At 44.9% G+C, this 12861-nt stretch overlaps 1 protein-coding gene across 1 annotated transcript; it reads left to right on the top strand.

The window, feature by feature from the left end:
- Positions 1-643: 643 nt before the first annotated feature.
- LOC102567292 (retinol dehydrogenase 12) lies at positions 644-11927 on the top strand. The gene is made up of 7 exons (XM_006266433.4): positions 644-805; positions 3758-3876; positions 4697-4852; positions 5816-5920; positions 6464-6673; positions 7515-7704; positions 10185-11927. Exons 1-7 carry the CDS (start codon positions 729-731, stop codon positions 10285-10287), a joined length of 960 nt encoding a protein of 319 aa, XP_006266495.1. The 5' UTR covers positions 644-728; the 3' UTR covers positions 10288-11927.
- The last annotated feature ends 934 nt before the right edge of the window (positions 11928-12861 follow it).

Below are 12861 nucleotides of genomic sequence, written 5' to 3'. Positions count from 1 at the left end.
TGTCTTGAGAATCCTAGGCCTAACTCATCCCCCTGGTGTCGGGGTCTGTAGTCGACCCCCACTACCAAGTCCTTTTCACCCCGACCCCCCTGTAACCTGACCCGTAGTACCTCAATTTGCCCTGGAATACCTAATTCCTGGAGACTCCAGGGCAATCCTGGAGGGTTGGCAACCTGAGCAGAGCCATCTGTGGTGCTGCACACTGTGCATTCAGGCATTCCCTGTACTGCTACCTTGTAGCGTGGGGCAGGGTTTTGACCATGAGAGATCCCAGGGTCAAAAAAACCTGCGTGGAGAAAAAGCAGGTGGCGCACGTGGCAGTAGCATGCACTGGCCAAAGCTAGAACCTGGCCAGCTGGAGCCACACTGCAGATTGCCAGGCTCCCAGATACAGGAGCACCATGGCTGCAGCTTCCCTGGCCCCCCAGCATCCTAGGGGCCACAGCAGCCACAGGGTTTGTTTATTTAGTAGGGGAAGAGTGATATAGGTGATCCTCACACTGCCTCTATCACTCTTCTTTTTCTTTCAGTGATACAGTAGACATTGCACTGTTCATGTTGCTGGACTACAACTCCCAGCATACAGTACTATTCCCTTCTGCACACATAGTGGGCGGTTTAGACTTCTGCTCCCAGAATGCTCTGGTCCCTGCCTATACTTAATTCTTCCTCCCCCTTGTTCTCCAATTGCTCCTGCTGGATGACAGCCTGCAGCAGGAACAGCAGCAATGATGCTCCTCATCTTGGGAACCCTTCTGGGAATCATCTTTGGTCCTGCTCTGTTCATTTTAGTGCCCTACATCAGGTCTGTGTTGAAGATTGATGGGTTAGCTTGTAACATTTTTGATGGTCTGTTAGCACTTCTATACTTTTGTGAATAGTTGGAAGAGAAGGAAGATCAGTGTGTTTGTTATAGGGACGTAGTGGAGGAGTACGTGATGAAAGTGATATGCCAAGAGATAAGCATATCTCAAAGGGCAGAAGTTCCAGGATGCTAAGCACCTGACTTAGTACATTAGTCAGGAGTCTAAAGTTTCAACCCTCTGTGTCTTGAGATGGCAGTAACAGTCTGACAATTAAAGCAGTTAACTGGTAGTCAGGATATACTTGGTTTGAAGCCTAAATGTGGTACTGACTTGCTTAGTAGTCTTGATCAAGCTCTATATGTGTTTTAGGCTCCTCATCTGTAAAGATGGAACTAATTACTTACAACAATGTTATTAAGCGTCATGTATTAATGGCTGTACAGCACTTTAAAAAGCCATAAGGTGCTATAGCCTAGTACCATTACTATATTATGACCTTAAAAGCTCAGGGAAGATGATTAATGAAAAGCAAAGTCTTTTTGTTTCCAAAAGGCTCTAGTAAATTCATATAGATGCAATTAATTTCTTGTTTGACTGCACTAGACAAATATCTTAACAAACGATTTTGGAATGCTGCATAAAGTGTATTGTAGGGAATAATCTTTCCTTCAGCTTGGAACTTGGACTGGATTGAGACCTACCACTTATTTCTAGCCTTAATTTCTATGATTCTCAGTACCAGTTACTGGGTTTCAATGGAGGAGATCAAGTCCCTGAATTGCTGGCAGTAACTTAATCCTCCCTTATGCTAATGCTGTGCCTAAAGTTTGAAGTGCCTTGTGAACTACTTCCTTGCATCTAGACTCTCTGAACCAATGCAATGTGATTTAAAAAAGCTGGAGATGGGAAGTGGAGGGGAAGCCTTTCCTGACGCTGCCTTTTCAGCAGCTCTTAATTTTTTGTTGTTGTAAGGGAGCAGCTTACTCTCAGAAATGTTAAGCGTCTAAGAAATAGATAATTATTGAACACACAGGGAAAGGGTCAGCTTTCCTCCTCGGTTGAACTGTATTACCATAACCATAGTCAGGTTACACCAGGGGTTCCTCTGGCCTTGTCCTTTAGTCCTAAAACCACGTGTCAGGAATGGATTGTTTTTTGTTTCGGTTTTTTTATCTCCTGCTTTTTCAATCACATTGCTTTTGGTTCAGAGAATCTAGATGAGAGGAAGCTTATTGGATAAACAGAAAAAACTGATCCTAGTAGCCAATGGGGTAACTCTCACCACTCTAGGCTGATTAGGCAGCTCAGTGAGACATTTAGTACACCAAATGTTTATCACAGAAACTGCCTGCTAAATGTGCAGTGGTTGGACCACTGTCTGTGGGGTGGCAGGGATTATGTTCATTGAGATGAAAATGCCTTGACCATGCATAGTGATGGGGTAAGAAGTGCGGTAGATAGACCTTAGCCTCAGGAGAGAAGCAGCTGGCTTCATATCCTAATGAGGCCTATGAATGAGGGATGAATGAAACGGGGAGCTTGGAATCAGTTTAGGTAAATGTTGTATTGTTTCTCCAGTTATTCTAACAACAGTCATTTGTGAAAACCCAGTGAGGAGGATGCAGGGGCAGGACGAATCTTCCATGACTCCTTCTCTCTGTTTTAGGAATTACTTTGCAGGAGCTGTTTGTAAGTCAAAGGCTAAGGCTAAGTCCACATAGGGGAGTTTCTGTAGGCCTTTAACCAGATGAGTGGCCCTCCTCTGAGCCCTCTCCAGGCCATCCGCATCCCTCCAGAAGTGTGGAGCCCAAAACTGAATGCAGTACTCCAGCTGTGGCCTGACCAGTGCTGCACAGAGGGGAAGTATCACCTCCCTAAACCTGTTTGTGATGCACCTACTTATGCGAGACAGGGTGAGGTTAGCTTTACTTACTATCTCATCACACTGGTGACTCATGTTCATTTTGGAGTCAACTATGACTCTGCGATCCCTTTCTGCAGGTGTGCTACTGACACTTATCCTTGTGAAACAGCATCCTATTCTGTTCGGTCCATTTCCCCAGCCTGTCCAAATCAGCCTGGATTCACTCCGTGCCGTGTAGTTTGTGTACCTCCCCCCATAGTTCAGTGTCATCAGCAAGCTTGGACAGGGTGCTTTCTACTCCCTCGTCCAAGTCACCAATGAAGATAATTGAATAGGAGTGGTCCCAGGACAGAGCCTTAGGGGACTCCACTACCTACATTTCTCCAGGTAGAAACTGACCCACCTACCATCACTCTCTGGGTGCCTCCCATAAGCCAAGTTTCTACCTGCCGGACTCTGTGATAATCTACATTGCAACTGTTTAGTTTATTAATAGGAGTTGGGTGGGACACTATGTCAAAGGCCTTTTTAAAATCTAAGTAAATAACATCTACTTCTACTCCAGGACCTGTCCTGAGCACCATGAGTGCTCAAACAGTTGTGCCAGTGGCTCTGCTATGACTCCAGCTAATTCCTGAAGTACTCTAGGACAAAGATCATCAGGACCTGTTGACTTAAATACATTCAACCCCTCCAGGTGCCCAGGCAGCTCAGCAAGACATTTAGTACACCAAATGTTTATCACAGAAACTGCCTGCTAAATGTGTAGTGGTTGGACCACTGTCTGTGGGGTGGCAGGGATTATGTGCATTGAGATGAAAATGCCTTTACTATGCATAGTGATGGAGTAAGAAGTACGGTAGATAGACCTTAGCCTCAGGAGAGAAGCAGCTGGCTTCAAATCCGAATGAGGCCTATGAATGAGGGATGTATGAAACGGGGAGCTTGGGATCAGTTCATGTAAATGTTGTATTGTTTCTCCAGTTATTCTAACAACAGTCATTCTAACAACAGTCATTCGTGAAAACCCAGTGAGGAGGACACAGGGGCAAGATGAATTCTCCATGACTCCTTCTCTCTATTCTAGGAATTACTTTGCAGGAGCCGTTTGTAAGTCAAAGGCTAAGCTGAATGGGAAGGTCGTTTTGATCACAGGGGCCAACACAGGCATTGGGAAAGAGACAGCTAGAGATCTCGCAAAAAGAGGCAAGTCACCTATCCCACTACATGTCCCATACCCGTCCCCTGTACTTTATGTTATCTGTCAACATTGCCTTCCTGGACCAGGGTGGGGAAGGGATAATCTTGACACCCACCTGCTCTACAGCTATCCTGGGGTCAGGAGGCTGGGTTACACAGGGTTTTCCTCTCACTTGGTGAGGCAGAATTGAAAGATGTCTTGACTAAGTTTTAGTAACTAAACTAGAACTCCATGCAGCCCAGGGTTGTCCCTGATGACAGATCCCACCTAACACTTAAACTGGTAACTGTTGGGATCAGGTCCCTTTTAACGGATCATAATTTTACTGTTTGTGGGCCCTAATGCTTTTAGTGCTAAAGCCAATGTTGCTGGGACTCCAGACTCAGAGCTTATAATGCAGGAGCAGTTAAGTAGTTTATAAGAAACAGAAAACCTCTGCACTGGAACTTTCCTGAAGAGTCTTGGAAATCCCTTGTTTCATGAGTTTCCAACTAGGGGAGCCTGGGAACCCACTTAGCTCCACTGGTGTAAATCTTGCTATAACTTGGGAGGAGTTGGATGGACACTCTTCTGACTTGCGTGACAGCCCAAGAGCAGTCTTAAGATGGCAGTTACTGATTGTTGCTCCCTAGCTGAGATGGACTGGAGCCAAGAACTTCCAGGGTAAAGGCTCTCTGCCTGACAGCTATCCCCTTGAGGCCTTTCCTGATCTCGCTCATGTTATTAGGTGTACCTTAGGGGAGCCAGTTGGCTTGCCTTTGCACTTACTCCCCATGCTGCTTCCCAGCTCTTGGCTCATGTTTCTTCTTCCTTTTCCTTGTACAGGTGCCAGAGTGATTCTGGCCTGCAGAGACACAGCAAAGGGGGAAGTGGCAGCCTGTGAGATCCGAGCTGAGACAGGAAACCAACAAGTAATTATGAAGAAACTGGATTTGGCGGATACTAAGTCTATTCGACAGTTTGCTGAGAACTTTCTAGCAGGTAAGGCCCTCCTTGGGTGCTGTTGCCTTTGCTTTTAGGTGAGTATGTTTGGTCAACAGTAGCTCTCTGCTCTGTAGAACTGAAACAGGAATGGGATTGAGCAGGATGCTTGTTTAAAAAAAACGTGTTTAAAGAAGGGAGACCACCCATGAGCACATAATCTGGTTGGGCTCATCTATCAAAGGCAAATTATCATTACATGTTGCATCAGCCTTTTGTAGGTTTCATGATAGTAGAAATAGATGGAAGAGATTCATCTTGAAACCCAGCTAATTTTCAAGGAAAATGTCTTTAAATTCACTTCCAATATTTGTGGTTGTGATCTATCTTTCCCCCCCTTATTTATCTGCTGTTTTGTTGAAATGCAGCATAAATTGAGGAAACCGTAAAACTGACTGTGTACAAAGTTTAAAAAGAATCTTAAAATATAAATAAGAAGAAAACAGAATAACTTGTACTAGTTACTTTAGCAATAATAGTAGGTACAATATTTTTATTTTGTAGAAGTGTTCTGTAAATTGATGTGATTTCTCTAGTTTCTGGTGGAATATCTTTGGGAATTCTGTTATGCTGATCTTAATTTTTGGTAAGTAGTAAAGGTTGTCTGTTGATATTTAACTTTAGAGATGCTGGAAACTCAAATGAGTTTATAAATGGATCTACAAAACTCACAAAATAAATAAAATCAAGTCAGAGAGATGGCATGCTATGCTATCGGGCTTTGGCAGACACTGAATTCCCTGCCTGCATGCCCCTGCTTGGAAAGATACCATTTGTTTCCATGCTGGGGATCTGTAGAGGCTGTAGGAATAGGTTGGGATGAGAGAGGCCTCTCTTTTTTTGGAGAGGTGAGATGGCAGCAGCTTAGTCTGCCCCAGTTCTGTGGCTGATTTGTTCCATTTAGATGTGGGTGGTTGTCTGATTCTTTGTTTAATGTCCCATCCTCTCCATTGTCCCTTTCAGAGGAGAAAGAGCTCCATATTCTCATTAACAATGCAGGAGTAATGTTGTACCCTTATGCCAAGACAGCTGATGGCTTTGAGATGCATCTAGGAGTCAATCACCTTGGTAAGAGACTGAATAACACCAGGGCAGGCAAAGGTTGGGCAGGATGTTTTATTAAATTTTATAACAAATCTCAGTGTGGGAGTCTGTCTCCAGGACTACTCCCCACATCCTGAAACTGTTTTCCATTGGGGAAATAATTGAAGGGGAGCATCTCCTAACCCTAAATGCTTTTGGGCAAGTCCTAAATTTCACAAGAAGGAGCAGTGTGAAGGAAGCTGCCTGTCGCATACTACAGAGACTTATGTCCTGGTTTGTTTGTCATTTATTGTAGACTGTTCTGAGCCTTTCTGGATAGGGTTAGATATAAATAATAAAAACTATAATATACAGTCTGAACATATCATCTGGGACTGCCACTTTTCACCAGCCCTAGCTATTTGAAGTTGGGCACCCAAAATTTGGGCACTGACATGTTCAGACCTTGCTTCTGCCATGTGTAAATGGGGAAAATAATGACTTGCCTCAGTGTGCCAAGCACTCTTGAGATCCTGGTCCAGAAGGCACAAAAGAAGAACAAAGTATCCTCAATCTCCTCTCTCCTAGGTCACTTCCTCCTTACCTTCCTGCTCTTGGAACGCCTGAAGCAGTCGGCCCCAGCCCGCATTGTAAATGTGTCCTCACTGGCTCATCTTGTGGGCAGGATCCGCTTCCATGACCTCCAAGGGGAGAAATTCTACCAACGGGGCCTGGCTTACTGTCAAAGTAAAGTGGCCAATGTCCACTTCACCCGGGAGCTGGCCAGGCGGCTGCAAGGCAAGTCTGAGAAGGAAGCTGACCAGATGCCAGCTGAGATATTATTCAATCTCTCACACCTTGGGGTGTGGAGATGGTTCTAGGAAGAGGCTCTTTTTAGGCCCTGTTTAGAAATCATGACATTCAAGGTGGAAGTGAGTGGCTTTGGTTGGGCCCCTGGCAGGTGTTTAGACCAGGGAGCCCATGTAGTCAATCTTCAGGAGCCAGGGCCTCTCAGGCTATGTTCATACCCACAGTAGAAAGACAAGGGCAGGAGGTGCCCTTGCTCAGATGAATGGGTCATTTTTTAATTCTCACCAAAAAACAACATTTGTGGACAAGCTGCATCCAGATAAAGATTCAGCTGTACTATAAGAGCTGGTATTGGAAAGGCTTTAAATGCTGCTGTGCTTGGCATATGCACTGAAATCCACAGTGAAAAAGCTGCAGTGCCCCAGCTGTCTTAAATACAGGTTAGAAAAATGGAATAGGAGGTCTTTTATCTATAGGCCTAGCACCAGGTAAACTGGAGGGTTTCTGTGGGGTTTTGTTTTTTTCAAAAGCAAGGCACAAGACTCTAGTATTTTGGCATCCAGGCCTCTTCGCAGGCTGCTTTATAAAGGCCTAACACACCCTCTAGGCAGTGGTTTGCAACTGGCAGGGATGTTGCCCTGTTTTCTAGTAAATAGGTGTAAGAGGGAACTTAATTTTTTACCTGTATTCACCTCTGGGCCTTTGTTTCCCTAATGTTTTAGATGTACACAGGTAAAACAAGGAAATATATTAAATTTTCCCTTGGAAAGAAGCCCTTGCATGTTTCAGCAGGGTCTAATTTGAACTATACTCCTCTGTCTTGCTGCAGGCACTGGAGTTACAGTAAATGCGCTGCATCCTGGCACTGTGCAGTCTGAGTTGACCCGGTATTCATCTGTAGTGTCCCTGCTGTGGAAGATGTTTTCTTTCTTCTTGAAGACTCCACAAGAAGGAGCCCAGACCAGCATTTATTGTGCAGTAGCAGAGGAGCTGGAATCCGTGACAGGACAGTATTTCAGGTGGGTGAAAGTTATTGGCCAAAGAGTTTAATCCAGGCACTTCTCAAAGCAGCCTGATTTTCCTAAGTACAACGTACTGAGCTGCTGTGTATGTTATGGGCAGCTCCTGGTGGGGAAACCCCTGTGCATGGGATGCTGCTCAGACCTCTGTTAACTTTTCTCAGTCAACCTGCACAGCACCTCCCTCCTTCCTTCTTTGTTTCCCCTTTCAAAACCCAGGCCAGAATCATTGAACTGTCCTGTGCTAGGCTCTGAGAAAGCCTTTGAACAACTTCACTCAGAGGTACCTTTATGCTCCCCAGTCAGTGGGACCACATCACATTTGGGAATTGGCTAGGAAAACTGACCTTTGGCATGAGCTTGACTGCAGCCCATGTGAGACAGAACTCCTATCTGTATCCCCTCTCTTGTGACTGATCCACAGTTAGTGCAGTATGTGCATTTGCCTGATTTTTCAGGTGTGGTGTTTGCACTGTCCTGATCTGTTGTGGCTATATAAAGAGAGCCCCTAATCCTCCCTTGACTGCTTATATCTCCTACCAGATAAATACCCCATATGTGAATCTTGGCTCTCCCATACACCAGAGCTTGTGAACTTTAAGTGGATTTCAGGCTCTTAAAGGAGGAAACTGGTGAATGCAGGAAGGATACAATCAGCAAAGTAGCAGCTTCATTTCTTTTTTGTGTCTAATTTTGTACTGAATCTACTCTAGAAGAGCTTCTAGTCACTTGATTGCCAAGTTTGATCATCACTAGTATTGAAGATAACCTCTGTAGGAGAGAGGAGGCATGGAATAGCTGGAGACTGCCCTGACTCTTTTTAGGGACAGCTTGTGTCCCTTTTATTTGCCACGTCCCAAATGAGCTGTGAAAATCACAAGACGTTTCGTGCCTCTGCCATCAGTTCTAATCTTACTTCCTTATTTAAATTGCCACTACAATCAAATTTTCCAGTAATCGGCTACTTATATTCTGGCATTCTCCTTTGCAGCAGAGAATGCCAGACTTTGGTGGGGGCAGGTATATACATTATGTGTAAATGTGAAGTGTTTCCAACATGGAGAGGGAAGGGGAGTGGGGGTGGGGGGAAGGGAAGGGAACACCTTGCTAAGCCTGCTTCTGTAGGCAAATTGATCACCAAGCACCTGCAAACATGCAGCTGCAGATGTGCTGAGGGAAAGCAGCCTGTCAGTTTTGGGCAACATCAGTCTACCAGGGTTGAAGAAGAGACTGCAAGGCCAAGCGTGAGGTTAAGGAAAGACGTGCTGTGGGACCATCTTTGGAGTAGGGAGGAAGTAGGTGAGAGGAGAATTGGTGAGGATGGAAATGGATCTGGGTCATTATTGTACAACACTACAGATGGGAACATGATACTTCTTCCAAAGCGCGTACAATCTGTCTTTAGCAGGCATTATATAACAAAGAGGGGGAGTGGAGGAAGTAACAAGCAGAGGAGGTTTGGGGAGGGAAACAGGCTGACAAGGCTGTAATAGCAATGGCTACATATTTGCCAAAGGGATGTGTCCACCAAGAGGGAGAAGGTTATGTTGAGGCTTTAACATACTTTAAAAAATAAAGGACTCTGGCTTCTCCAGTCACACCCATGCTCTTCCTGAGGAGCTTTGGAGTCAGTAAATGTGGAACTGCCTTTCTTGGTGATATCAGTTTATCTGTATCATTCCTGTAAGAGAGCAAGAATATAAAAACATAGAAGAGCCTTGGTCATTAAGTGGGGACACAGGTTAATACAACTAACCTCTCACCATGCACCATGAGCTTCCTACACCACCCATGGTGGCTTGGAAAACTACCTTCAAGCTGCCAGCTCCTGAAGGGAATATGCTGAGGTACGAGTCTCCCAGTGTCTTTTTGGGAACTGACATCTGTATGAAAAATAAACTTTTCTCCCATCTTGGCGTCAAGCACAGTTTATTGCCCACCTGTGCTTCTGGCATGGAAGGGCCATCATCATTTCCTTTTCCCATGGCCACCTACCCATGGGTTATTCAGGCTTATATGATCCCTAGAGGTGTGTGGAGCTTTGTAACCATACACACTGAAAGGTAAGATCCTGATCTCCCCCTTTACTTTTATGGTAATTCCCTGAAAGGTGGGTGTGCTGCTGTAGTATTGGGCTATTGCTTTAAGGCTTTTGTAAAGGTTCAAACAGCAGACTCAACTTGTATCTACAGGGGTTGCAGTGAGCTTTCATTTGCCAGCTCTCCTCTCCAGTTCCAACACTGACCAAGAAGCTGAGGTTGCTTGGTCAGGTGCTACACAGAATGAAGCCCTGTGTGCCAGACTCCTTAGCAGCCTCTACTCTTTCCCCTTTCTTGAGCTATGCTGCTAGGTAATTTCCCAACATCCTTATTTTTAAATTGGATTTGAAAGAGATTATCTGGCAGGTGTTAGCAGCAACCTTTTAGCCATGCTGCTCCAGATTTGAGCCCTTGATGAAAGCTTCCTCTCTTGTTCTGCAGTGACTGTCAGCCAGCATATGTGTCTGCTCATGGTCGGGATGACGAGACAGCAAAGAAGCTCTGGAAAGTCAGCTGTGAGCTCCTGGGCATCCAGTGGGAGTGAACAGTAGAAATTAATAGCTGGATGGGCTCCGTGGCTCCTGGTAATCTTCTCATCTGGGAACTGGAAACGGGTCCACCTAACATTTTGTGCATCCAGCTGCCCTACCAGTGTTTTTTGGACACAACCTAACTTGAAATTTGTAAATATTTTATGTTTAAAAGAAATGAGACCAGTGGGTACAGGTTCAGGACAGAAATGCAGTAAGTTGGCATCTTCTCTTACAGTTTTTGATTTGCATTCCCCCAAGCTATCCCATGGCTGGCATTCTTTCCCCAGGGTCAGCTTAGAAGTGGGACTGCAGGCTATTTTGGTTAGTAATGCAAGGCAACATAAAGATTTTGCTTTTGGAAGGGTCTTTTTGCAGCCCTGAACCCCAACTGTAACCAGGTTAGTTGGAGATGTTCCCTAGCACTTTGAGCCATTTGGTCATCTCAGCTATATGACTTGGGAGCAGGTTCTTTTAGCTGGGAGACCTAGCACCTCAGGCCAGTATCTGGCTGAACCACATCTTCGGAAGATGTGGTTCAGCCAAATACTGGCCTGAGGTTTCTTGATATTCTCCTCTCTGAGTGGTAGGCTGTTTCACAAGTGGCAGTTTCTTAATTTTTAGAGATAAATTGTAGCCTTTGTTATTGTCCATTACTTGAACCTTCTACCAAGGTCTCATTGTGCTATGCACTGTTTAAACACAGTTAATGAAAAACACTACTCCCTAAATCTTTAGGGACTGAGACCGAAGTATTCAAGAGTGATGTAAGCACTTAATGCCTCCTTTTTGTCACTTCACCTAATGTGGGTTGCGAGAGACAAGCTGTGCTGAGCTGCCAAAGGACCTATTTTACTTTTGAAAGGAGAAAAGTTTAACATATCTTACACTGTTCTACACTGAGGTCATAATATTGTGACAGTAAAAACGACATGTACTGGAATAGTGTTACAATTCAACACAGTAGGGAGGGAGTTGCCTGTGGAGGAGGGGAGCAGGTAACATAGAATATGTTATGCAGAATACGTCTAATGCTAGAAATTGTCATCTGCTTAGCCAGGCTAGAATTCAAGCCCACGCTGCTGGGTTTGCTCACCTGATAGCAGCTCTTAGAAGTGAAGCTATATGTGCAGTAGACAGGCCAAGGAGGGATCAGCCCTAGTCCAAAGTGGCGGTAGCCACAGGGCATCTCTCATTTTACAAAGACATTGTCCTACTCAGTAAATCTAGGAAGAGAATGGCTAAGGCTCCCAGATGATCCTAGCAACACTTTAGTCTTGTTCTATTGTGAAGGGCAAGTTTGTAACTGCTGCACCTATACAAAAGCCAAACACTCACAGAAACAGTTGCCAAGTTGCAATGTTGCTTCTGTGTTGTACACCCAACCGGAAATATTTTTTTGGATGGGTCACATGCCTAAAGACTTTCACTTCAGGTAGGGTAGCACAGCTGGTATGGTTTTCTAATCAGGGGAGATGATCTAGATCATTTTAGGTTTGTCCATAATATGGTCACTTCTGAAGAGCATTTGCTTTAAGAAACAGGTTTTTATTTCTTTGTTAAGTTAGCAGCAACTTTCTAGCTGGAGGCTGGCACTGCAAGTCGAGCCCCAGCTATCTCTTGAGGTTTACTAAATAAAGCAATTCCCATTCGATGCCACTGTTTTAGGTTTTCCTTCATGTGTTATCTAGTCATTCTTGAGTGGGTGGTAGACATTAATTTAAAAACACAATGGGATCTGATCCTCCATCCCAACAGTTGTACTTCCTGCCATGCCAGTGCAGAGGAAGTAGGGGATCATCCCAAGCTCCCCTTGCACCAGCAAGTTAAGACAGGTGCCCAGTATTCAGATGATTGTTGTCTGGCTCCAAGACTGTACTGGGACTTGAACTGACCCCAGTGAAGCCCCTGGAGCTGGTGGATGGACAGTTGACCGTCAGCTGACTGGGACTGACATGGAGCTAGTCCCAGCCTTGGAGCAGTCCCCTACCCAGCCAAGTCAGCAGATCGTCAGGTGGAAGGGGCTGCCCTGGGGCTATTTGGAGACGGTAGTGCAGTCCCAACTCTGCCACATAGTCAGTTTAAGGTGTGATAGAAATCAACCACAAAAATAGCACACAAAAAGTGTAATATTTGTATGGCTGGTTTCCCTCTTTGTGGCATCACTAAATGCTGGAATGTGTGGCTGGGTTACTATTTAAGATGTGATTAATAGACTAATCGCATCTTAAATGTAATATATGCCTAGATGCACTGGTTTCAAATGTTCCATGGAGGGAAGCTCATCTAGGGGTTTTTGTGATAAAGCTGTTTTGCATTGGTGCTTTTGCCTGGCAGCCTGGACATGGGCTTGGGAGGCTGGAATTTAACTCCCATCTTAGTCATTGCTCTTTCAGCATCCTTGCACAAGTCCCCCATTCACAGGAGTTCACGCTAGCAGGTCCCAGGTACACAAGCAAGTCATGATAGCAGAGCGCTTCAGAACTTCTTCATGGGTTCCTCAGTAGATTGGAATGGCAAAAGTCTGCCTTGGGAGTCAGAATTATTCTTCAAGATGGGGAGAGGTGAGCAGGTCCTATATAATGTGT

The sequence above is a fragment of the Alligator mississippiensis genome, chromosome 2 (assembly GCF_030867095.1).
Source record: "Alligator mississippiensis isolate rAllMis1 chromosome 2, rAllMis1, whole genome shotgun sequence".
In the NCBI taxonomy this organism is placed as follows: domain Eukaryota; kingdom Metazoa; phylum Chordata; order Crocodylia; family Alligatoridae; genus Alligator; species Alligator mississippiensis.
This window is presented reverse-complemented; position numbering and strand designations above follow the sequence as displayed.